Below are 27,256 nucleotides of genomic sequence, written 5' to 3'. Positions count from 1 at the left end.
TAGTGTCTTCTTTTTTAATATATACACAGTACAACTATAAATTTTCCTCTTATTACTGTTTTAGCTTCATTCCTTAAATTTTATACATTGTGTTTTCATTTTTATTCATCTCAAAGTATTTTTCAGTTTCTCATTTGATTTGTTCATTGATCCATTGGTTAGTTTGGAGTATGTTGTTTAATTTCCACACAATTGTGAATTTCCCAAATTTCCTTTTGTTACTCATTTTTAATATAATTCCATTGTGGTTAGAGAACATATTTTGTATTATTTCAATCCTTTTAAATTTATTGAGGCTTATTTCATGACCTAACCTGTGGTCTGTGCTGGAGAATGTTTCATATGCGCTTGAGAAGAATGTGCGTTATCCTGTTTTGGGCTGGATAGTTCTATCAATGTGACTTAGATCTAGTTGGTTTATAGTGTTTTTTATTTTCTGTTTCCTTGTTGAGCTTCTGTGCAGTTGTTCTATTATTAGAAGTAGTGTATTGAAGTCTCCAGTTATTATTTTTGATTTATTTATTTCTGTCTTCAGTTCTGTCAGTTTTTGTTTCCTGTGTTTTGAGTCTGTAGTTATGTACATATATGGTTATAATTGTTATGTCTTACTGATCAGTTGACCCCTTTATCGGTATAAAAGATCCTTTCTTTGTCTCTAGTAACAATTTTTGACTTAAAATATATTTTGTCTGTTAACAGTACTGCTACTCTTGTTCTTTTTAGTTGCTGTTTGCATGATATATAATTTTCTGTGTTTTAACCTCAGTGTATTCTTTGAATCTAAAGTGTGTCTCTATGTAGACAGCATACTTTTGCATCCTACCTCCCACCCCCTTCAATTCTGCTAGCTTTTGCCTGTATTTACATTTAATGTAATTCCTGTTAAGGTAGGATCTCTGTCAGCCATTTTGCTATATATGTATCTTTTAAAAATATATTTTATGTCTTTTTTGTTTCTCTGGTCCTCCATTAATTCCTTTTCTTTGATGTTAAATATAGCATTCCATTTTACTTCTCTTGCTTCTTTTAGTGTAATTTTTGTGTTATGTTCTTTGTGGTTTCCTTGCAGATTGAAATTAATATTTTAATTTAAAAGAACTGAGTTCATATTAACACCAATTTAATTTCAATAGTATACAAAAAATTTTCTTTAATATAATGCCATTCCTTTCCTTCTTTTTTTTTTTTTTTTAAATTGGCTCATTCTACTCCATTCCAAGCCTTATCTTTTTTTTTTTTCACATCTTTATTGGAGTATAATTGCTTTACAATGGTGTGTTAGTTTCTGCTTTATAATGAAGTGAATCAGCTATACATGTACATATATCCCCATATCCCCTCCCTCTTGCATCTCCCTCCCACCCTCCCTCCCTTTCCTTCTTCTTGATGCCATTGTTGTCAAAGTGTATCTTTATACACTTAAGCTCTTCAACACAATTTTATAACCCTTCCTTCCTTGCTTTATGTAGTTGTCTTTTAAATCAGATAGAGAAGAATACAGTTACAAATAAAAACATATTCGTAATATCTTTTTTAAAAAATTTATTTTTAAAAATTTATTTATTTATTATTTATTTTTGGCTGCATTGGATCTTCGTTGCTGTGTGCGGACTTTCTCTAGTTGCGGCGAGGGAGGGCTACTCTTCATTGTGGTGCACGAGCGTCTCATTGCAGTGGCTTCTCTTGTTGCGGAACACAGGCTCTAAGCATGCAGGCTTCAGTAGTTGTGGCACATGGGCTCAGTAGTTGTGGCTCGTGGGCTCTAGAGCACGGGCTCAGTAGTTGTGGCACATGGGCTTAGTTGCTCCGCGGCATGTGGGATCTTCCTGGACCAGGGCTCGAACCCATGTCCCCTGTATTGGTAGGCAGATTCTTAACCACTGCACCACCAGGGAAGTCCCATATTTGTATTATCTTTCATCTTTACCTATGTGGTTATTGTTACTGGTGTTCTTTATTTCTTTGTGTTTACTCCAGTTACTGTCGAGTGTTCTTTATTTCAATCTGAAGTGCTCCATTCAGTATTTCGTATAAGACAGGTCTGTTAGTGATGACTTCTCTGAGTTTTATTTAATAATGTTCTAATTTCACTTTTATTTTTGAGGCATAGTTTTCCTGGGTATAAAATTCTTGGTTGACTTTTTTTTTTCTATTAGCACTTTGAATATGTCATTTCATTGCCTGCTGGCCTTCATGGTTTCTGATGAGCTGTTAATCTTATTGAAGATCCCTTGTATGTGATGAGTTATTTTCTTGCTGCTTTTGAGATTCTTTCTTTGTCTTTGGGTACGTTGACTATGATGTGTATAGATGTGGATCTCTGAGTCTTTTTGCTTTGAGTTTGATGAGCTTCATATGTATAATTTCTAAGAAGTACGAGCCCTGGATCACCAGGGAAAAATGAGAAAAAGGAAGGGTGGGAGGAGCCTTCAGTTGCTAGGGAATCATTGCTCCTACTTTACCCAACACTTAGAACCTCTTACCTTTGACACAATTCCCATCCCATGCCTCCGTAAACAGGGCAAGGTTTTAGGGATTTTATTAGTCGTATACCATCAATAAAATCTATGATGACTCAGTGAAAAAAAGGGAAAAGTGTGTATAAGTTTACGTATTTTTTCCATTTCTTTATTTTTAGTTTTGAATGCTGGTTATCTTTGCTCTTTGTTTTATGTGCTTTCTTTGTGTACTCTTTCAGAAATATATTTCTTGAAATGTGGAAGCAATATCACTCTTTAAGCAAAAATGATTGGAAAATTGATGAGAGACAGAATTATAGGAGGATGATACAAATTTGTTTAATGGAGGAGGGTAAAAAGTACAGAGATTATTAATGAAGCTACCAGTGTCTGAGTAACAAAAAGGGAAATTCCCAAAGCAGTTGGTAAAATAGAAAGTGAAGATTAGGGACTTTCAATACTTTTCCATGGAAAATGTGAAGTTCATATTCAGAAATCACAAAATTTACAAGGATATAAACCATAAGTGGGAATAGGCTTGCAATAAAAGAATGACAGAGACCTCACATTAGGAATTGTTAGGCAAAATATAAAATGGTCATATTGATCATGTTTGTACCAGGGCATAAGAAACTATGAAGAATGACCAACAGATTTGAAATAGAATTAACTAGATATTTTAGTAAAAATTTTAAATAATTGAGAGTAGTAACTCAATGGATGGGCCTTAATAGCAGATTTGAAATAGAATTAACTAGATATTTTAGTAAGAATTTTAAATAATTGAGAGTAGTAACTCAATGGATGGGCCTTAATAGCAGATTTGACATACCCAAAGTGAGAATTAATAAGTTGGAACAGTGGTTTTCAAATGTGGTCCCCAGAGTAGCAGCATTATGGGAACATGTTGGAAATGCAAACTCTCAAGCCCCATCCTACCTATGAATCAGAAACTCTATGCTGGGGCCCAACAACTTGTGTTCAATAAGCTTTCCTGGTGATTCTAATGTACACTAAAGTTTGAGAACCTCTGAACTAGTAGAGCTGAAGAAATTCAGCCAGAACAGGGAGAAAAAGACATGGAAAATATGAAAAAGGGAGTAAAAATTATGGCACTATAAAGGTTTAAGTGTAACTAATTGGAATTCTAGAAAAAGAGAGAGAATGAGATGGAAGAAGTATTTGAAGAGATGATATCTTAAAATTTTCTACAATTGATTAAAGGTCCTAATCCATAGATTCTAGAAGCCTAATACCTCTCAAACAGGAGAAATAAAAGAATTCCATACCAAGACAGTCACAGTAAAACTTTAGAACATAAATGAAATACAGAGGAACTTAAAATCAGCCAGAAAGAGAAGACATTACTTTCAAATGAACTCTAGGAAGGAATTCAGAAGATAACTATAGATACTGTCAATTTGTTGAGATGATTTTATACTCAGCAAAGTTATTTTTCATGAATGAGATTGAAATAAAATGAATGAGATTGAAATAAAAATATTTTAAGAGAAACAGCTGAATTTGCCACTAGCAGACCCTTAGTAAGTACAATTCTAAATGCAGAAGGAAGGTCACATAGGGGAGGTCTGCGTTACATGAAACAGTAGAAAGAAAAAAATGTGGTAAATACGTAGATGGAATTAAATAAATATTATATATGGTAAAATTATAATGGGTTTAAAAGTAAGTAAAATTAAGAATAATTAATAGGAATAGCATGTAATTTGGATGGGGTTAGATGGAGTTAATGTGTTTAAAAATCTTTGTATCATTTGTGAACATGGTAAAGATTTTGAATAGCTTTAGTCTTTGATAAGTTATGTATGGGTGTTATATTTCTAGGATAACCGCTAAAAATATATGGACAAAAGGTGCAACTTACTAATGTGCTAGAGGAAAAAAAAAATCCAAAAGGAGGCAAAAAAAAGAGAGAACAAAAAAACATTGAAAGGTTTAAGGAGCCTATTTAATCTGATTGTAAGTCCAAATTAAATGGCAAAATTAAATTTGATGTTAGTAAATGGTAAAGTATCTAGGTCAGAGAGAAAGCTTGTCATACTAGTTGCAAAAGCAAAATCCAGGTACATGTTACTTATAAGATATACTTGAGCAAGTGGTATAGAAAAGTTGAAAGTTAAAGGGTACAGATATACTAGGAGAATATGAATTATACTAAAATTTGTTTAGCTATAGTAACATTAGATGAAATGGATTTTTCAGTCATAAAGATTTGTTTGAGACAAAGAGGATCCATTTATAAAGAATAGAGGTTCATTTTAGCAGGATAATGTGACAGAAATTTTTATGCACCTGAAAACATCATCTCAAAATTCATAAAGCAAAAATTTAAAGAACTGCAGGTAAAAGTTGACAAATATAGAATCCTAATGTGAGACTTTATTACTTCTTTTTATAAGTGTTAGATAAAGCAGAAAATAATAAAGTTAGAGAATAATTTACTTAACATAATTAACAAGCTTGTTTTAGTGGAAATGTATAGAAATCCACCTCAAACTTGAGAATGTCTATTTTTACTAATCTCACAAGAGTATTTATAAAACTTACCACATCCTAGTCCTTAAAGGAAGTCTCAGTAAATTTTGGTAGACTCATATCCTATGGACCATTTAAAGTGGAAATCAATTTTTAAAATAACAAACCCTCGATATATTGGAAATTAGAAAACAGGGAACAAATTAGAAAATATGTAAAAAGGGTGAAAATTAAAATAATTATCAGGCATCTAAAAAGTGAGAGAATAGCAAAGTAAACCCAAAGAAGCAAGGAAAGAAATAATAAAGAAGAGAAATAAATGAAATAGAAATATATAATACTGAGGATCAACAGAGTCTAAAGTTAGTTCTTTGAAAAGACTATTAAAATAGATAATTCTCTACTGATGTTGGTCAAGGAAAAAAAAAAAACAAAAGTGAAAGGTATAAATAAGAAATATTAGGAATAAAAAAAATTGTCACTTTAGTTGTAGTTAACCTTAAAAAGACAATAAAAATATATTATGAACAAGTTTATGACAGTGAATTTGGAAATTTAAGTGAAGAAAAATTCCTATTAAAATTTAACTTGGGCTTCCCTGGTGGCGCAGTGGTTGGGAGTCTGCCTGCCAATGTGGGGGATGCGGGTTTGAGCCCTGGTCTGGGAAGATCCCACATGCCGCAGAGCGACTGGGCCCGTGAGCCACAGCTGCTGAGCCTGCACATCTGGAACCTGTGCTCCGCAACGGGAGACCGCGATAGTGAACGGCCCGTGCACCGCGCTGAAGAATGGCCCCCGCTCGCCGCAACTGGAGAAAGCCCTCGCACAGAAACGAAGACCCAACACAGCCAAAAATAAATAAATAAATAAATAAAAATTAAAAAAAAATTTTTAACTTAATAAAACTGATAAGAAGTAATAAAAAACATGGATAATATCAAAACTGTTTAAAAATTTAGGGGTCACAAGTTTCAAATCATCCCACAAAATAAACTCTGCATCTAGATGGACTGGTGAATTACACCAGACATTCAAGGAAAAAAATTAATCTTACACAAACTAATACAGAGTATCAAATTCACACTGCTACTGAGACTATGATACTCCTGATACTCAAACCTGACAAGGCCAATATGAGAACAGGAAGTTATAGGCTAGTTTCACTCACAGATAGAAGAATCCTAAAATTGAACCTCATAATGTAGAAAAGGATATTTCATCCCAAATTGCAATTATTCTGGAAAGTAGGATGAATAAACTTAGTATTTCATATCAACTAAGAGTGTAGGCTTTGCAGGCAGAGTGCCTTGGTTTGAATCCAGGTTTTACTAATCAGCTTAAGGCAAGTTTCTTAAGTTTTATTTCTTGTTTGTTAATTGGGATAATAATGGTATCAACTCATAGGGTTATTCTGAGGATTGAATGAATTAAAATATGTAAAGCATCTAGAACCGTGTCTGATATATACTAAATGCTAATTGGTGTTAGATATCAACATTATGGTAAAATCAATTACTGTAATACATCATATTAAGAGAACAAAGAAAAAAGCTATATGGTTATCTCAACAGATACAGAGAAAGCATTAATAAAATTCAGTATGTCAGTATATTAGAGGGAGACCTGCTTACACTGAGAAAGTATAAACATGAAAAACCTACATCATATATTTTACTTAATGGTGAAATGTTTAAAATATTCTTTTTGAGATTGATAATAATGACTGGTATAATTATTGTCATTACTTTTAGGGGTCAATAATTGTAGCAAGGTCAAAAATAAGAAAAAAAGGAAGGAAGATAGGTACAAGGATTAGAAAAGAAGAGAGAAAACTGATATTATTTGCAAAAGAATGTACAGATAAAATACAGAATTAATAGGAGTGTTAGCAGAATTGCTGAACACAAAATTAGTATATAAAAAGCAGTTGCAGGAAATGGTAATTTCTTAAAATGTTAAATGTCTACTTACCATACAACACTGCAGTTCCACTCCTAGGCGTATACTAGAATGTCCTCTAACACCATATACAAAAATAAACTCACAGTAGATTAAAGACCTAAATGTAAGACCAGAAACCATAAAACTCCTCAAAGAAAACATAGAACACTCTTTGACATAAATTGTAGCAACAATTTTTTGATCCATTTCCTAAAGCAAAGGAAATTAAAGCAAAAAATAAATAAATGGAACTTAATTAAACTTAAAAGCTTTTGCACAGCAAAGGAAACCATCGACAAAAGGAAAAGACAGGCTACTGAATGGGAGAAAATATTTGCAAATGATGTGACCGATAAGGAGTTAATATCCAAAATATATAAACAGTTCATACAACTCAACATCAAAAAAACAAACAACCCGATTAAAAAATGGGCAGAAGACCTGAATAGACATTTCTCCAAACAGGATGTGCACAGGGCCAACAGGCAAATGAAAAGATGCTTAACATCGCTAAGCATCAGAGAAATGCAAATTAAAGCCAAAATGAGATATCACCTCAATCCTGTCAGGATGGTCATCAAAAAGAACACAACTAACAAATGTTGGTGAGGCTGTGGAGAAAAGGGAACCCTCGTACATTGTTGGTAGGAATGTAAATTGGTGCAGCCACTGTGGAAAACAATATGGAGGTTTCTCAAAAAACTAAAAATAGAACTACTGTATTATTCAGCAATTCCACTCCTGGGTATATATCTGAAAAAAACAAAAACACTAATTCGAAAAGATACATGCACCCAATTGTTCATAGCAGCATTACTTACAGTTGCCAAGATATGGAAGCAACCTAAATGTCCATCAACAGATGAATGGATAAAGAAGTTGAGATTTATATACACAATGGAATACTACTCAGCCGTAAAAAAAGAACAAAATTCTGCCATTTGCAGCAACATGGATGAACTTGGAGGGCATTATGCTAAGTGAAATAAGTCAGAGAAAGACAAATACTGTATGATATCATTTGTATGTGGAATCTAAAAAATACAACAAACTAGTGAATATAACAAAAAAGAAGAAGACTCACAGATACAGAGAGCAAACCAGTGGTTACCAATGGGGAGGGACAAACTTTTGGGTGTAAGATAAGCTCAAGGATATATTGTACAACATGGGGAATATAGCCAATATTTTGTAATAACTAAATGGAAAGTAACCTTTAAAATTGTATAAAAAATAAAAAATAAATTTTAGAAAATCCCCCAAACAATAAAGCACACATTTTATTTCTGCCATCAAAAAAAAAAAAGGTGATGATGTTGTTTTCGGAGATAGGAGCCTTTTGTAGTCTCTTTTTTATTAGTATAGTTTTATTTTAAAAATAATATTTGAGTTTATCTTTTATAATAAAGATATTTTAAATATATTGTTTTCTTCGAAGTGGCTATATTCCTGTATTTTAACATGTATTGTAAACAAATAGTACTTTATTCCTTGAGGTTTATATTACTGTAATATGTTAAAAAATTTTTTTTGATTCCTTGTAAGTTTTTTAAAATTTTAAATTTATTTGGGATAGTCAGACTCTTTACTGTATTTATATTGTTTTATTCTTGAAATGGCTAGGAAGTTATTTTCAATACTTTATTTTGGAGCAAATTTATTAAGTAAGTCATTAGTTATGGTATTAGTAGAGGGACTTCCACTGCATTCAGAAAAGTGCGTAAGTAATACGTATATTGCTTGATGAATTATCACAAACTGTTTTTACTTGTATGTGAAAGTTTTACTTGCATGTAACTGCCACCTACGTCAAGAAATAGATTCAGTAAATTTGAAAGTTCCATTGATTGTGAAAGCAGAGATAGGGGTCATTTACTTAAGGATTTCTCTTTGAACTATAGAGAAATTCTTTCCCTATTTTAAATGTACTTAAATGCCATGCTATTTCAAAGGCGTGTTGCATTTTCTTCTTGTTTTGTTATAAATGAATCTGGATTATTGTGTATTTGATGTAGGAGTACGGTTGGACAGAATGAACTGAAAATTACAAGCGATCGAGCAATAAATTCAGGATTGTTTTTTGAAGATAAACCAAAGCCTTCAAAACAGTCACTTCAGTCTTACCAAGAAGCTTTGCAGCAGCAGGTATTCATTCATTTTTTAATTCATTCGTTTGTTCGTTCATCTAATGTTAAACATCTTATGTGTTAGTTCAGTGGTCCATTAAAACTCAGAGTGTGGCGGAGGAGAACAAATTCCATTCATTTATAATTCAGTGTGATAAGGTTTGATGTAGGTAGACTGGAATGCATGGGATAGGGAGAATAATTGCCTGGGCTGTTAGGAGGGCTTCACATGGTTGATGATATTTGAGTTGCATGTTATACAGTGAATAAATGTGAAATTCCTGGTGTATTCAGGGAATGGAATTGATGTAGTCGAGAAGGGGCTGGAGTGTTAGATTGTGCTGGATTGTGAAGGATAGCTAATAAGGGGTTTTCAGTTTCATCTTGTTATCAGTAGCCAAAGGGAGGACATTTTAAGCCAAAGAGTGAAAGAAATAGTTGATATGAGTAGATGTGGCTTTTAGGAAGATATCTGGTTGTGATATGGACGGTTGGGAAAGAGATGTGGCAGAGAAACCTTTTAGTAAACTATTGAGGTAGTCCAGCCAGAAGGTAACAAGGCCCTGAACCAGGTGGGGAAGATGGAGAGGGCATCCAAGAGACAGTTCTGGGGTTCCATTGATAGGGCTTAGATTTAGGGAGTGAGGAAAGAACAGAGGGCTTGAAGATGATTCTGAGTGTTGTAATCTGAGAGAATAATGAGGCTGTGAACTGAGCGTAGGGAAAAAAGAGGTAGAATGCTTAGGGAGGAGGATAATGTTCTGTTGTGGTTTGTAATGTTTGGAGAGAGTTTACTTAAGAGTAACTGTATCAGGGACTTCCCTGGTGGTGCAGTGGTTAAGAATCCACCTACCAATGCAGGGCACACGGGTTCGAGCCCTGGTCTGGGAAGATCCCACATGCCGTGGAGCAACTAAGCCCGTGCGTCACAACTACTGAGCTTGCGCTCTAGAGCCCACGAGCCACAACTACTGAGCCCGTGTGCCACAACTCCTGAAGCCTGCGCACCTAGAGCCCGTGCTCTGCAACAAGAGAAGCCACTGCAATGAGAAGCCCGCATACCACAACGAAGAGTAGCCCCCGCTCACCGCAACTAGAGAAAGCCCGTGCGTGGCAACGAAGACCCAACGCAGCCAAAAATAAATAAATAAATAATAATAATAATAAAAAATTAATAGCTTACAAAAAAAAAAAGAATAACTGTATTAGATGTATGGGTTTTTTGAGGGGAATACTCATATCTCCTCCAGAGAGGACCCTGGAACTCTAGGTATATATTCACCTGAGGTACTTTTCTACAAAGTTTCACTTGGATTTCTTCTAAAGCTCAGTTTTTTTGTTCAGTTTTTTACGTTGGGCAACCTCCTTGGAAGGTGGATTTTTTTAAATTATAGAATTACCAACATTATTTTTTTGTGTGTTATGATTCTACAAACAAAAGACTGCATTTATCTGTCTGTTTTCAAATGAGCATATTAAAAACACCACCGACAAAACCAGCTTTCCTAACTCTAGAATATTATTTTATGTATGTGATAACTTCCTTGGCCTTTCTGGAGTAGTTGCTTAAATTTTCCATGCATATGGTTATGATTTTAAAAGTAACTTTCTAAAATGTAGATCTTTATTCATTGCCTATTTATGTCTTTAGAGACCAACCCTGTGCTTATACTTGATGCTGTTAAGACTGTATTTGTTTTTTATGCTTTCATAAAGTATACTTAAATAGCCCAACATTCTCCAGAGAGCTTTGAACCTTCAACAGCTTTGAATTTTGGGAATGGAGTTTGCCCAGGGTAGAGTAGGTCTGGTGAGGTATAGAAAGTAGTTGGCCCAGATCTCATGAGGTGTGAGGAGTAGTTTGTTGCTGGCCAGATCCCATGAAAGGGTAGATGAAAAAAGGAAGTAGGGAGATTCTGTTGGTCCCCATGAAACTGGTGAGGTTAGGGAGGGAATGAAGCTGGGGGGTGGGAAGATGGGGTTGGTTTAGTCCAAAGTGGCACCAGTGGCTGGAAAGGACTCAAGTGACATGATGCGAGGGAGTAGCAGCTATATATTCCAGCTATCAAAGTGTTTTAAAATTGTTTTTATAAATTTATTTTATTTATTTTATTTTTGGCTGCATTGGGTCTTTGTTGCTGCATGTGGGCTTTCTCTAGTTGCGGCGAGCAGGGGCTACTCTTCGTTGTGGTGCCCAGGCTTCTCACTGCGGTGGCTTCTCTTGCTGCGGAGCATGGGCTCTAGGCGTGCGGGCTTCAGTAGTTGTGGCATATGGGCTCAGTAGTTGTGGCTCGCGGGCTCTAGAGCACAGGCTCAGTAGTTGTAGTGCACCGGCTTAGTTGCTCCGCGGCATGTGGGATCTTCCTGGACCAGGGCTCGAACCCGTGTGCCCTGCATTGGCAGGCGGATTCTTAACCACTGCGCCATCAGGGAAGCCCCTTAAATTGCTTTTAATTATATTTGTGATGTTAAATTTTATAGTGAAGTATACTGAAAAAAAAATCCAGTTTTATCTCTAATAAGAAAAATAAAATCTGATATTAAAACTAACTTTTTGTATCAGAATACTTGTCAGCACTTATTACGAATGTTTCTTAATGTTGTTAAGATTCGAGAAAGAGAAGAAAGAAGAAAGAAAGAACGAGAAGAAAAAGAAGAATATGAAGCTAAATTAGAAGCTGAAATGAGAAGTTATAACCCCTGGGGGAAAGGTGGAGGTGGTGCTCCTCTGAGAGATGCAAAAGGAAATCTGATAAGTATGTTATTTCCATTGATTTGTTGTTTTTAAGAGAAACTAAGTTTAACTTTTTAAAAGAATGGGGAGTAGAAAAAAGTGGGAATCATAGTCTGTAAGGCAAGGTCTCTTTTTGTACAGCTTAATGCAAAAGAGGTATTTTGATAGTAAGCATAATAACAGGTTAAAAAGCCTTTCTTCTTCAGATTACTATTCATTTTATTACAAATTTTTCACCCTCCAATGATAATAACTCAGTTGCAGAGAAAAGTTCATGTTGGCAAGTTTTTACCCAAACTAGTAGTTAGAATTTTTTAAAGTTTTCTAGTAAAAATAATAAAACGCTTATTGCAATTTTTTTTTTTAAACTAGTAAGATGTCTTTAAAATAAGTGATCTGGTGTAGTGGTGGGATGTTATGTACTTGCACAATGCAGAGACTCCTTTGACAAAGACCTGGCCTCAGAAAGTTTTGGCAGATTGCAGAATTATATTGATTTATCTTTCAATTATGTACTCTTAAAAATGTTCCATCTAGAAATCACACAACAAGCACTTTGAAAAGACGCTTTATATAACTTGTTATATATATATTGGAATGGTCTCTGATTAGCTTTTTTTTTTTTAATTTTAGAACACCACTTTTTAAATTTTTAATTAATTAATTAATTAATTAATTTACTTATTTATGGCTGTGTTGGGTCTTCGTTTCTGTGCGAGGGCTTTCTCCAGTTGCGGCAAGTGGGGGCCACTCCTCATCGCGGTGCACGGGCCTCTCACCATCGCGGCCTCTCTTGTTGCAGAGCACAGGCTCCAGACGCGCAGGCTCAGCAATTGTGGCTCACGGGCCTAGTCGCTCCGCAGCATGTGGGATCTTCCCAGACCAGGGCTCGAACCCACATCCCCTGCATTGGCAGGTAGACTCCCAACCACTGCGCCACCAGGGAAGCCCCTCTGATTAGCTTTTAGCTTAGAATAAAAGCAGAGAAAGATAATGGGTTTTTTAAAATTGTTTAATTGGAAATGAGAAATGAATAATTAGAAACCCATTAAAATGGTAAAAATGTAAATTTCACATTCTTTGGGTTTGTGCTTTGTTGTAGGGATAGCTGAGAGATGCAATCAGAAGATTTTGAGGGGTACTGAGCTATTAGAGTTCTTAAGTATTATGCCTTTGATTCTTTGTTAAAGATGGCTTTTCTTTTTTTTTTTTTAAAGATGGCTTTTTAAAAAAGATACATTTGAGGCCCACTTAAATTAATGAGATAATTCTTTTCTTTTCCAAAGAATTTATTCCTTTCCTTTCTTCACCTCATAAATACTTTCCTCACAATTTTGAAGACTAGAACTCTTACTCTCTCTTTATAGATGAGATGATTTTAGGTGATGCATAGATAAGCATAGAAGTTAAATGTTTATTTGAATATATATTAGAAAAACACTGGTTTTCCATTAATGGATAGTACTATAACATTTCCTTTGAAAGTAAAGGCATTTAACGAAAAGTGCTCTAACAAAGAACTCCCATTTCTCAGAGGCTTAAGGCTTAAGGCAGTGTAAGTTTACTTCTCACTTAAGTCACATTCTGATGCTGTTTGGGTGGTTCTCCTCCAAGAGGTGACTTGGGAATGTGGGCCCCTTCCATTGTGTCATTCCACCATTTTGGAGTCCTTTATTTCTAGCTGCACAGATGTGGTCCAGAGGGTGGGAGAACAAGTTGAGAATTTTGTTGGGGCCTGGCCTGAAAGTGGAGGAATATAACTTTTGTCTTTGTTCCATTGTTCAGACCTAGTTATAAGGTTCTAAAGTAACTGCTTGGGAGGCTGGGAAGTTTTGGTTTCTTTATACCCAGGAGGAGGACATGAGATTGATAAGCATCTACCCAGTCTTTGCTATTAAATTTAAATTGTAAATTGATAGAAACATAACAGTTACCATGAAGGAAGTGCTTATTTATGTAACAGAAACTTTGGGAAACACTGGAATAATTTCCTAGAAGTTTCCAGCTTGCTCTAAGATTATTTCCAGTTCAGACAATACAATTACAGTGTTTTGTGTGTGTTTAATGGGTAGAAGTGAGTAGGATAAGTGTTTGTTATTGAATTATAAAATACTGTTTTAGAATTGCTTGACCTAACAGGAATGGAGCAAACTTTTCTGAGATGTTTACTTTTAGTGGTAATGTTTAGTTTGCTTATTTAATGCTACAGTCATGCCATGAAATAAAAAAGGTGTGCTGTTTTATCAAATGCAGTGGAACTCTTTTTTTAATGGTATTTTCAAAGCCAGTAAACTCATCACTTAAAGAATATCAGTTTGTTTTGTATGTGGCTGTTATATTTTAGAGAGAGAGGGAACATAATTTTTCTATTTAAAATATGTAGTAAAGTTCAGTGTTTTGCTTTATTTCATGAGATGGCCAAGACCATATAACAGGGGTTATGTTGGGTAACTTTAATTCAGCTGCTGGCTTTTCTAATTACTCCTGTTTCATCTTTGATCTTTTATTACAAACAAATTAAAGAAATTGAATGTTCACCATTATCTTAGCTCTCTAAGAAAGATCTCTTTATAAGGTAAACTAGTTATTAATAAAATATCAAAATCTGTTACTCATACAATTTTAACATAGCATCAACCCTTTTAGAGTAAATACCTCTCGTTTTGATTACTTGTACTACACTTAAAATCTGTTTCTTTTCTCAGTTCTTTATTCATTAAAATTCCTTATTCGAGTTCCCGTAAAAAAACTTAGTATATTCTAACGTCTTTCAATGGGTGAATGGATAAACAACTGTGGAACATTCACATGATGGGATGCTACTCAGCAGTAAGAAAGAATGAATTATTGATGCACAAAACAATTTGGAAGACGCTCAAGGGAAGTCTTAAGGGAAAGAAGCCCTTCTGTAAAGGTTACATACACATACATTCTCAAAATGACAAAACTGTAGCAATGGAGAACAAATCACTGGTTACCAAAGATGATAGCTGAGAAGAGGGAGTAACTATGATGGAGTTTTTGGGGGTGATGGAACTCTTCTGTATCCTGATTATGGTGATGTTACTTGACTCTATTGTATATTAAAAATTTTAAAAACCTGTATGTACACCAAGAGAAAAAAAGTAAAAAAAAAAATTAAAAATACTTAACCAATTTGAAAGATAGCAGAAATATCTCATAGTTCTAATTGATTAATAGCAAGATTGCTTCACATATATTTGGTTAAATATTTGTATTTCTTTTATGTATTATATTTGCCCCAGTTAGATTTATGTTTGTTTTTATGCTGTTTATTGAGACACAATTTGCATACAGTAAAATTCGCCCTTTTAAAGTGTTTTGTTCATTGAGTTTTGACAACTGATTCTGGTAACCACTGCCATAATCAAGATATTGAATATTTCTAACTTATCCAGCCCTATACCCTTGTCACTCTCTGAGCTGCACTCTGGCACAGTAGTATTGCCTTTTATGTCTTTTTTTTTTTTTTTAACTTAGTATGATGTTTTTGAGATTTATCCATGTTGTTATATACATCAGTAGTGTATTTCTTTTTATTACTGAATAGTATTCTGTTGTGGGGAAGCACCACAGTTGTTTATCCATTTACCAGTTGATGGACTTTTGGATTGTTTATAGTTTGAGGCTATTATGAATAAAGCTATTATAAACATTCACTTACAGGTCTTTGTGTGAACATAAGTTTTCATTTCTTTTGGGTAAATGCCTAGGAATGGAATTGCTGGGACATATAATAAGTGTATGTTTACCTGTGTAAGAAACTCCCAGACCTTTTCCCAAAGTGGTTGTGCCATTTTGCATTCCCACCAGCTGAGCATGAGATTTCCCGTTGCTGTGAACTCTCATGAGCGCTTGAGATTGTCTTGGAAATTTGTCATTCTATTAAGTGTGTAGTGACATCTCATTGTAACTTTTTGTTTTGAAATAATTTGACTTATAGAAGAGTTGCAAAGATAGTATAGAGAGTACCTTTTACCTAGGTTCCCTTAATGTTAGCACCTTACGTAGTCTTGGCACAGTGATCAAAACTGAAAATTAAAATGGTTACAATACTATTAATTACATGATAGACAGATTAAATAAATGTAGACAGTCATGTTATCTGTAGACAGAGTTTTATTTATTCCTTTCCAATCTGAATGCCTTTTACTTATTTTACTTGTCTTTTCCCTGGTTAGGAACTCTAGTACAATGTTTAGAAATCATGACACCAAATCGTGAAGTTTGGTGGTTTGAATCATTTGAAGAATTTATCCATTTCTTCTGAGTTTTTGAATTTTTTGGCATAAAGTTCATAATATTTTATTATTCTTTTAAGGTCTGTAGGATCTATAGTGATGGCTCCTGCTTCTCTTTTATTCCTGATATTTGTAATTTTTATATTCTTTCCTTTTTCTTAACCAGTTTGCCTGGAGATTATCTATTTGATTTATCTTTTCATAGAACCAGCTTTTGTTTTCATTTATTTTTCTCTGTTGTTCTTCTCTTCCTATTTCATTGATTTTTGCTCTTTACTATTTTCTTTCTTTTGTTTGCTTTGTGCTTTTAATTTTCTCTTCTTTTTCTGATTTCTTAGTGTGGAAGCTTAGATTATGGTTTGAGACCTTATTTCTTTTCTAATATATTCGTTTAAAAATGCTACAGATTTCCCTCTGAGTACTGCTTTAACTGTATATCACAGATTTGATATGTTATATTTTCATTTTCATTCAATTCAGTTTTCTAATTCTCCTTTTGATTTTTCTTTGACCCACTGATTATTTAGAAGTGAGTTTTAAAAATTTCCAAATATTTGGATTTGCAAACGAAGCAACTGACAAAGGATTAATCTCCAAAATATACAAGCAGCTCATGCAGCTCAATATCTAAAAAACAAACAACTCAATCCCAAAATGGGCAGAAGACCTAAATAGACATTTCTCCAAAGAAGATATACAGATTGCCAACAAACACATGAAAAGATGCTCAACATCACTAATCATTAGATAAATGCAAATCAAAACTACAATGAGAGTCACCTCACACTGGTCAGAATGGCCATCATCAAAAAATCTACAAACAATAAATGCTGGAGAGGGTTGGAGAAAAGGGAACCCTCTTGCACTGTTGGTGGGAATGTAAATTGATACAGCCACTATGGAGAACAGTATGGCGGTTCCTTAAAAAACTAAAAATAGAACTACCATATGACCCAGCAATCCCACGCCTGGGCATATACCCTGAGAAAACCATAATTCAAAAAGAGTTATGTACTACAATGTTCACTGCAGCACTATTTACAATAGCCAGGACAGGGAAGCGACCTAAGTGTCCATCGACAGATGAATGGATAAAGAAGATGTGGCACATATATACAATGGAATATTACTCAGCCATAAAAAGAAATGAAATTGAGTTATTTGTAGTGAGGTGGATGGACCTAGAGTCTGTCATACAGAGTGAAGTAAATCAGAAAGAGAAAAACAAATACCATATGCTAACACATATATCTGGAATCTAAAAAAAAAAAAATGGTTCTGACGAACCTAGGGGCAGGGCAGGAATAAAGACCTAGACGTAGAGAGTGGACCTGAGGACATGGGGAGTGGGAAGGGTAAGCTGGGATGATGTGAGAGAGTAACGTTGACATATATACACTACCAAATGTAAAATGGATAGCTGGTGGGAAGCAGCTGCATGGCCCAGGGAGATCAGCTTGGTGCTTTGCCACCACCTAGTGGGGTGGGATAAGGAGGGTGGGAGGGAGATGCAAGAGGGAGGGGATATGGGGATATACGTATGCATGTAGCTGATTCACTTTGTTATACAGCAGAAACTAACACAACATTGTAAAGCAACTATACTCCAATAAAGATGTATACAAAAAAAATTCCAAATATTTGGGCATATTTCCAGATAGCTTTCTGTTGTTCACTTCTAGCATATATTCTGTTTTGTTCAGAGAATATACTTTTTTGTTATTTCAGTGTTTTTAAGTTTATGAGATTTATTTTATGGACTACCAATTATATTTTTATTTACCTTGTAGACTCTGATCTCTATAAGTAAGTGTATATATTAAAAATTAGGTTAATTTGGAAATATGTACTGTACTAGTAGTGCCAGGATTGGAAATTTTCTTTAGCCCTCTGAATTGATACATTATAAAAGAGTTTGTATGTCAGCAGTAGATTGCTGAATAATCCCGGGCCTATGGTACTATTTAACATATCTTAGCCATTTTCTTTAAAATGTTTGGTATTTTCCACCAGAGTACAAAGAGTAACTTGTAAAGTTAATTTTAATTTCAAAGTATTCATTTAGGTTTATAAAAAAGCAAAGATTATAAAATAAGGAATGAAAAGAATTAATTATTATTTATGTATTGTTTACCTGTAGGTATCATATAATTTAGCCCTGGTCTGATAAATTGTTCAGAGAGTAGAATTATTTTCCCACTCATGAATCTGTAACATTTTCTTTTGTTATTCCTTTCTTTGTAGAATTATTCTTGTAATGCTAGCAATATTATATTAAATGATATGATGATATACATTTGAAATAAATGCCCATTTTCAGTGATACCTTTTCAGTTGGCAAATTACACTTTTGACCAAAGTGCTTTTTTAAATTTTCATCTTTTAGCTGATTTCATACCTTGTATTTTACTGCCTCGCAAAATAAAGATAGACAAGGAGTGACCAACTGATTGACAAATCATCTTTTCCAATAAAAAGCAATATGGGTTTGTTTTGATTGCTGAATCTGGTAGTCTTAAGTCTTAAATAATAATTATGTACTCTGATGAAATTAATTTTCCTTTTATATAAATACATTGACTATTATTCTAATAGTTGAGAAAACTGTGTAATCACAACAGTAAATTAAAACATGTTATTGATTTTGAAGTTTATTATAGTGTTTACTTGTAAGATATATATCTCTTACTTTATAGTTTGTGTAGGTGAATATCAAAGTGATATTTTATTCCCTAATCTTTCACTAGTTTGGTAACAGAGCTCTGGGTATGGGTATCATCTGGAAGGAGTGAGCTTAATATAGTGCACTCTTGAAATATAAAAAAGAATACTATATGTATAATTATTCATAGTGACTTCTTATTTACATAGGCTGGTTTTATGCTCTTCTAGTGAATTGGATGACAATGAGATATTGATTTCCCATTGGAGTTATTTTGTTTCATTTTTATGACATTTTTGAGACCACAGCTATTCATTAGTTCATGACCTTAACTTTCCCATCATCTTTCTGGTTTCATTTACCTCCCATATTCAGATAGATCCCAGGATTTGGCTATGATTTCAGGAGTAGCTAACTAATTCTTGCCTTACCACTCCTTGGCACTTGGAAGTTTTCTTGGAATCAGCTTTTCTCTGTGTTTTCAGCCAGTCCCTTCTCTCTTGCATTTTCAGTTCTTTTTACTAATTCCTTCCCTTCCAGCTCTGAACATACTTTGGTTAACTTATATTCTTAAACACAAATAAACAAACAAAAACTCTGCTCTTGACCTTGCTGTACTTCCCTTACATAAAACACACTCCAAAAGTAGTCTGTACTTGTTGCTGCCACTTCTTACCATCCTCTTATTGCTTCATATTCTATAAAATGACTTCTAGTTCCTACTACTCTACTGATGCTACACTTTCAAAAATAACTGATGCCCTAATTTCTAATTTAACGGTTTTTACTCAGCGTTCATCCTCTTTGAGTTGGGCTGACAGTTCTTGCCGTTGAGTCCTGTGCGTTCTCTGCGGTGCTGTCCTCTCCTCACCTGACATTTATTGTATGTGTATTAGGACCTGGGTTATTCTTCCGGGTCTGTAAGCCTGAACTTTGTTCTAGGACTGTCTTCTGACATCACGTGTTCCTCGAGTTAGATATATTCCTTCCATCCATTTTCTCCCACCTTGTCTCTTCTACTCCTCTGTTTCTTTTTAGGCCTTCTCAAGTGTCTTTCTTTGCCCCTGACCACTTTTTCTTTTTTTTTAAATAGATCTTTATTGGAGTCTAATTGCTTCACAATACTTTGTTGGTTTCTGTTGTACACCAAAGTGAGTCAGCCGTATGCATACATATGTCCCCATACCCCCTCCCTCTTGAGCCTCCCTTCCATCCTCCCTATCCCACCCCTCTAGGTCATCGCAAAGCACTGAGCTATGTCCCTGTGCTATGCTGCTGCTTCCCACTAGCTAACTATTTTACATTCGGTAGTGTATATATGTCGATGCTACTTTCACTTCGCCCCAGCTTCCCCCTCCCACCCCGTGTCCTCAAGTCCATTCTCTATGTCTACATCTTTATTCCTGCCCTGCAACTAGGTTCATCAGTTCATCATTTTTTTTTTTTTTTTTAGATCCCATATGTATGCGTTAGAATACGGTATTTGTTTTTCTCTTTCTGACTTACTTCACTCTGTATGATAGACTCTAGGTCCATCCACCTCACTACAAATAACTCAAACCACTATGGAAAACAGTATGGCGGTTCCTTAAAAAACTAAAAATAGAAGTACCTTATGACCCAGCAGTCCCACTACTGGGCATATACCCTGAGAAAACCGTAATTCAAAAGGAGACATGTACCACAATGTTCATTGCAGTACTATTTACAATAGCCAGGACATGGAACCAACCTAAATGTCCATCGACAGATGAATGGATAAAGAAGATGCGGCACATATATACAGTGGAATATTACTCAGCCCCTGACCACTTCTAAGACTCTGCTTCACTTCCAACTTGTCTTCTGAATCTCTGTACCTGATGTTTGGTGGATTATGTATACTTAGCATGCAAAACCAACCTTCATTTTTAAAATCCAGCTCATCTTTGTCTTTTTCTGTAAAAGCATCATCATTCTGATGGTTCAGAGTAAAAAATTCAAGAGTCCTTTTGACTTCCCATAGCCAGTCAGTTAATAAGCCTAAAGTGTAGGTTCTGCCCTTTCAGTGTTCCTTGAATTCTCTTAATTTTCATTCATACTACCACCATAATAGAGATTTATTATATCTTGCCTGGGCTGTTGCTCTTTCTTCATTGCTTCTTCGTTCTCCTCCTTTGTTTTTCACATCCAAGCTGTACATATCAAAAGTATAACCAACTGTATTATTCCATGCTGAGAATTCATTAAGGACTCTGGAGAGTCTTACTGAGTTCACATTCTTGCATAGCCATTTACTGGCTTTGAACAAATTAATTTAGTTTAATTTTCTCATCTAATAATACTGGGGTGAAAATAATAGTACCATATCATATAAGTTATTGTATAGATTATAAAAATGGTGAATCATAAATGTTAACTGCCATTATTACTGTTTCTACTTCTGTGACTACCAAAACTGTCTCCATTCTACTATCTACAGAATAGAATAGTGAGCCATCAGCTTGTTTTTTAGAATATTCCAGAATTGGCATCTGATCTGCATTTTCCTATGTAATCTCTCATTTCTCTGTTGTGTGTGTTTTGAGCTCTAGTCAAGCTGGACTACTTAAATGTTGCCAGAACAGTCTTCATGTTTCACACTTGGAGCTGTTTCTTTTTTTTTAAAATAAATTTATTTATTCATTTATTTATTTTGGCTGCGTTGGGTCTTTGTTGCTGCACGCGGGCTTCCTCTGGTTGCAGCGAGTGGGGGCTACTCTTCGTTGCGGTGCGCGGGCTTCTCATTGCAGTGGCTTCTCTTGTTGCGGAGCACGGGCTCTAGGGTGCGCGGGCTTCAGTAGTTGTGGCTCGCGGGCTCTAGAGTGCAGGCTCAGTAGTTGTGGCCCACAGGCTTAGTTGCCCCCATGGCATGTGGGATCTTCCTGGACCATGGCTCGAACCCGTGTCCCCTGCATTGGCAGGCGGATTCTTAACCACTGCACCACCAGGGAAGTCCCTGGAGCTGTTTCTTTATTATGCTTTCCCACCCATCTTCACCTGCGAAACTCCTGTCCAGTTTCGGAGTCCAACCTGTCTTTTCTTTCTTTAATCGGTGCATTAGGCAAATAGTTTAATAATTACTTTATTTATTTTTTGGCCACACCGCACGGCATGTGGGATCTTAGTTACCCAACCAGGGATCGAACCTGTATCTCCTGCAGTGGAAGCATGGAGTCTTAACCACTGGACCATCAGGGAAGTCCCCGACCTGTCTTAAAAGCAGCAGCAAGGATGTGAACTTTCCTGATTCTGAACTCTCTTTCTCTTTGGTAATGTTCATGTGTTATTTGCCATGTTCTATCTGGTATTCTAACTGTGATTCATGTTAAAGATACATTCTTGGACATAACAGGCTTCCTGATAAGCACTTCTTATATCCAGGTTTATGTTCACGTTCACTGCTGCCACACTATCTCAGTTACTTGTTTTGTGGAGAAAAACTACTTTTTATCTTGTTAAAGCTTTTGCGTTCTGTAACCATTCAAGTTTGTTTTTAAGATTGACCGGTTGTTTGACATAGTCTTATGTGCTCAGATTTTTGCCATGCATATGTGGTATCTATTGCTGTGTTTCCCTAACATGTAGTATTTTTAAAAAAACATTATCTTGCAGTTCTTGAGTCAGTTATTTGTGAGTGTTTTAGCTGGATGGTTCTGTCTCAGGATCTCTCATGAGGTTGCAGTCCAAGATGTCAGCTGGGGCTACAGTCGTTTGAAGTCTTGATTGGGACTGGAGAATCTGTTTCCCATATGGCTCCCTCACACAGCTCAGGAGGCCTCAGTTCCTTGCCATGTGGGCTTGTCTTTAGAGCTCCTTAAGTGTCCTTTTGAAATGGTAGGTGGCTTCTTCAGAGTGAGTGAGCCAATAGATCAAGCAAGGTGGAAACATATTGTCTTTCATGAAGTAGCCTCAGAAGTCGTATACCATCATTGTGCATGCAGTATCCTTTTCATAAGAAACAGCCCACACTCCAGGAGAGGCGAATTGAGCTCCATCTTTTAAGGGAGGATTGTAAAAAAATTTGTGGATATATTTTAAAACTCCACTCCACATGATATTTTTTCATTAGGAATACTAATGATGTTGGGTAAATTTCACTGTGACTTGTTCTGAATTGTTACTATGTTTGTTCTGTATTTAAGATATTCAAAGTTCTGAAGTAACATAGATATGAATATGGTTTTTATGGGTTGTCAAAAATCCATATACTCTTAAGTTCTATACTGATTTTGAATTTATTTTGTAAGGTTATTTTTTGAAAAATTTCTTAAAAGTTTTGATAATTTTGTTTCTGTTTTCAGGGCACCAAGATACCATTGAGTTATTCCAGCTCTGTCCTATTGTTTTTCTCTCTATTTCCCTACTTTAAGAAAATGTATTAAGTATACTAATTATAGAAATGCATTTATTGAAATAAATGGCTTATTTTTCCCTCTCAGCTGATTTGAATAGGATGCACAGACAAAATATAGATGCCTACCATAACCCAGATGCAAGAACATATGAAGATAAAAGGGCTGTTGTATCTCTAGACCAAAATTTAGCCACTTCAAATGCTGAGAACCTAGAAGATTCTGCAAATAAAAACTCAGGTTTTTAATCACATTCTATTCTTTTGTTTTTTTGTTTTTTTTACATTTCTAAAGTTGTTCAGTAGCATTTCTCTTCTGTTCTCCAAGAAAGTTCTTATGATTTTGAGAATTTGGTTACTCTGAGTCAGGAAGCATAACACATTATTCATGCTATTTACAATAACTTTTTTACATAGGTATTTTGAAAAAAGTGAATAAAGAAATACATTTTGCTCCTTAATATGTATTTCTTCTCAGCTTTATTACTTGCTTATGTATACTTTAGCTGCTGCTAACACTTTTATTTTGCTGATGGGGAGGGCATTTCTTAAAATCAAATAGTCTTTCTACCCATACAGAGTTTGGTAAAGTTTATGGGTTCTTTTACCATCAGAATTAGTTTGAATTAGTGAAAACATATCAGATGTTGTATGATAAATTGTACAGTGAAATTCATTTTTTGTTTGTTTTATAATCAGTTGCCCTCCCTTATAAAACCACAATATACAAAGAAATAAATGAAGTAATTAAAGGTTTAGTTTGACTTCTGGTCACATCTGCCTTTCATAAGCAAATATCTTTGATTTGCTATTAAACAGGGTCCTTTAATTAAAGATTCTGTAAATTGAAGATTATTCAATATCTTTCTTTATGACTTGCCAGGAAAAGTTGTCATCATCTTTCTGTATCAAGTATATGTGAAAGTATGTTACATGTTTAAAATTCAAATGAAGTTGAAAGAATATACCACCTTACACTATATTTTGATGCCTATAAAAGTAACCATTTATTTATGACAAATTCTCTTTTGTACTTTCACAAAAATTTTAATTTTAGACTAGAAAAGAACTCTATATTAAGAAGTCTTTCTAAAATGTTCCCTGACTAATCATACAGTTTTTTAAAAACTTAAAAAATTTTTTAATGCATATTGGCCAAATAGGCAGACTAAATGGTGAGCTCTGATTAGAATTACTAGCCTTGCATCTTTCAAGCCTTTGATGGTAGCACTGATCTCTGCAGCCTTTTTGAACACTTCACGAGATGTGTGGTTGGTTGTTTCCATGGACAGCCTGTATCACTGTTTGATCTCAATTACAAGAAAATGCTTTCCTAGTTTGATCCACAATAGATTTTTACACAGTGGATCTAGTTTTGATTTTTGGAGTACTAAAATTAGAACTTCTGATTTTGATGAAATTACTAATTTGGCTCTCACTCTGAGTCTGTAATAATTCAGTGTACAATAGCAGCATCAAAACACCTTTCCATTTTATTGAAGAGAATTTTGACCTCTTTCTGATTATCATTATTTTTCTCTTCATTGGCTTCTGCTTCTGGTAGTCTTTATTGAGATCAGTGGTACAGACCCCTTCTCTGCCCTTCTCTTCCACACCCTGTATTGTTTGTAGTTCTCTCTTAGCCTAGAACTTTCTCTGTCATAGTAATAACATTTTAGGCATCTAGCTCTGCTTACAAAGCAAAAGCACTGGAAAAATCAAAGCTTTCCATGACCCATGTCCAAGAAGGAGCACAAGCTTGATGATTGAATATGCATAGCAGAACTTATTGTCTGTTGCCTTTCTGTACACTACCAGGGTTTTGGTGCAGCTGTTGTGGCCAGGATGCTCTAGTTTAAGAAATCATATAAAATCATAAAATGTTAAAATTTCCCTTTTTTGTGAATTGAAATTTCCTAAATTAACTTTCATTCCCTAAGAATTCACCTAAAACAGACTTTCTGAATGCAAAAAACCATTGAGAGTCACCTAATTTGTTGGTAGGCCATCATATATGTGTAGGAGTGTGTGTGTATACATATGTATGTGTGTGCACACATACACATACATATGTGGCATGTAATATTTTAAGGCTTTAAGGGAACTTGAATATACCTGAGAGTTGAATATTATAATGTATACTTAAGGTTCATTATCCTCTAATGTTTTGTCTTCATTAGGCCTGTTTCTGAGGCCCTTCTTAATGTTTGTTGTTTTTCTTTTACTTTATGGTTCTTGGATGAAAAACCATGTTGATAAAGTCCATACTAATTTGGCTTAAATTTATTTTTTCACTTATTATGATGCCTGAATACATTTTCATTTTCTTTGTTTAGAGCATGTGTTTCCCTTTGGTTTTATTTTTATAGTATTTTTATATTTGAAAGAACTTATCTTGCCTGCCTCTAATAATATTTCTTCTCTAATTGCCTCAACGGCTTAGAATTTGAGTGATCATCAAAGTGAAACAAACTACTCAGTTTTGGTTTGCTAATCAGCTTTTCCACCATAACATAAGATTTTAATGTTTAGGTGTTGATTTGCCTTTCTGCTGATCTATTCAAGTAAGCATTAATAAATTTTAACACAAAGGCAAAATAGACCTAAATGACAGCTAAACTGCAAAGCAGTTGTCCTGCAAGCACTATACGAGTGAGAGAAATAAATGCTTTAGATTGATGGTATAAGGAAACTAAAAAATGATATAAAAAGTTATGTGAGGCTTAAATTTAAACACCAATTTTTTTTTTCTGCATTCAAAGAGATCCCTGGGGTGTAATTATTTTCCAGGTTGCTTTTATGAAATAATATTTTCCCTTTCCCAGAATGTTTTAATACTATTTATAGGTAATATATAGCATATTTTTATTTTTCATGTTAATATCTCATTAATCTGATAGAATTTTTAAATAAAAAGTGGTGCAGTGATTAAAATAGTCACTTTAATTTGTAAAAAATGTTTTTGGAGCTAACTTTCTAATCTATTCTTTAAACCATAGATGGGAATCCACTTTTGGAATTACTGATTTTTAAAAACAATTTTAGAAAATTTTTGTATGTGTATACATAATACATTTTAGTGTATAATTAAGCAGTGTTCTTAAGAAAAGGATATTTATATTCATAAATAAGAACTTAAACATGTACTTTTTTTTTCTCTATATAAATTTTACTTTAAAGCCTTTGCTGCAGTGAGAGTTGCTTACGTTATTAACTTTTATGTTTTCTTGATGTCTTTCAGGTATAGATATGTTATGCTTTTTCAACTGTGTATTAATTTTATTTTAGTTTCACCATTTTTTTTCTCTCTTTACTTTTTATCTGGTCTTTAGATTCCTCAGCCTTCTTCTGAGTTTAACCTCTAGAGTTCCATATTTAGCACATTTTTTTCAAGATTTGAATTTATTAGCAAAGTCTTTATTCTTTAACCTTTACGTTTTCTAAGCACTGGCTAATGGTATGTTTCTGCAAAATTTCCCTTTCAAGGTCATATGCAAACACAGAGCTCTCCTTTTGCTCGGGGAAATATTTTTGGTGAGCCTCCAACTGAACTTCAGATTAAACAGCAGGAATTATACAAGAATTTTCTTCGTTTTCAGGTGAAATGCTTACTTGATCACAGTTTCAAAGTTTCATAAGAGTTTTTTTAAAAAAATTATTTTTGGCTGCGTTGGGTCTTTGTTGCAGTGCACGGGCTTCTCATTGCGGTGGCTTCTCTTGTTGCGGAGCACGGGCTCTAGGCGCGCAGGCTTGAGTAGTTGTGGCATGCAGCCTCAGTAGTTGTGGCTCACAGGCTCTAGAGCACAAGCTCAGTAGTTGTGGCACAAGGGCTTAGTTGCTCCGTGGCATGTGGGGTCTTCCCGGACCAGGGCTTGAACCCTTGTCCCCTGCATTGGCAGGTGGATTCTTAACCACTGTGCCACCAGGGAAGTCCCCATAAGAGTTTTAATAAACTAAACTTGCAAAGATTTAATCCACAAGATAAAGAATAAATTCTAAAATGCCATGCGGTTACTAAAATATCTAATTTATATAAGATATAAATTACATTATATTATTATTTAATTTATATTATTATACCATTCTACTTATGTCTGAAAAATGAATAGGGAGACATGTTAGGTATACCAGGTGACTTAAATTTTATTAAATCATTAAGTGTTAAAGAATGCTGAAATTTCTAAAACTGAAACACTTAAAATGT

General features: G+C 34.6%; 1 protein-coding gene across 9 annotated transcripts in view; it reads left to right on the top strand.

Moving 5' to 3' along the window:
• Positions 1-27,256, top strand: part of CSPP1 (centrosome and spindle pole associated protein 1) — a 204,042-nt gene that overhangs the window by 140,459 nt on the left and 36,327 nt on the right. For 7 of the 9 annotated variants that reach the window (XM_082363393.1, XM_082363390.1, XM_082363389.1 and 4 more), the window contains 4 exons: positions 8,912-9,041; positions 11,631-11,778; positions 23,141-23,293; positions 26,539-26,651. In XM_082363393.1, coding sequence (XP_082219519.1) covers positions 8,912-9,041; positions 11,631-11,778; positions 23,141-23,293; positions 26,539-26,651 — 544 coding nt within the window. The remainder of the gene's footprint in view (positions 1-8,911; positions 9,042-11,630; positions 11,779-23,140; positions 23,294-26,538; positions 26,652-27,256) is intronic. The other 2 variants (XM_082363395.1, XM_082363394.1) reach the window with 1 other exon arrangement.

This window comes from Balaenoptera borealis (genome assembly GCF_965194805.1).
Source record: "Balaenoptera borealis genome assembly, chromosome: 17".
Taxonomy (NCBI): Eukaryota; Metazoa; Chordata; class Mammalia; order Artiodactyla; family Balaenopteridae; genus Balaenoptera; species Balaenoptera borealis.
The sequence above is the reverse complement of the archived record's forward strand: the minus strand, read 5'-3'. Positions and strand labels throughout refer to the sequence as shown.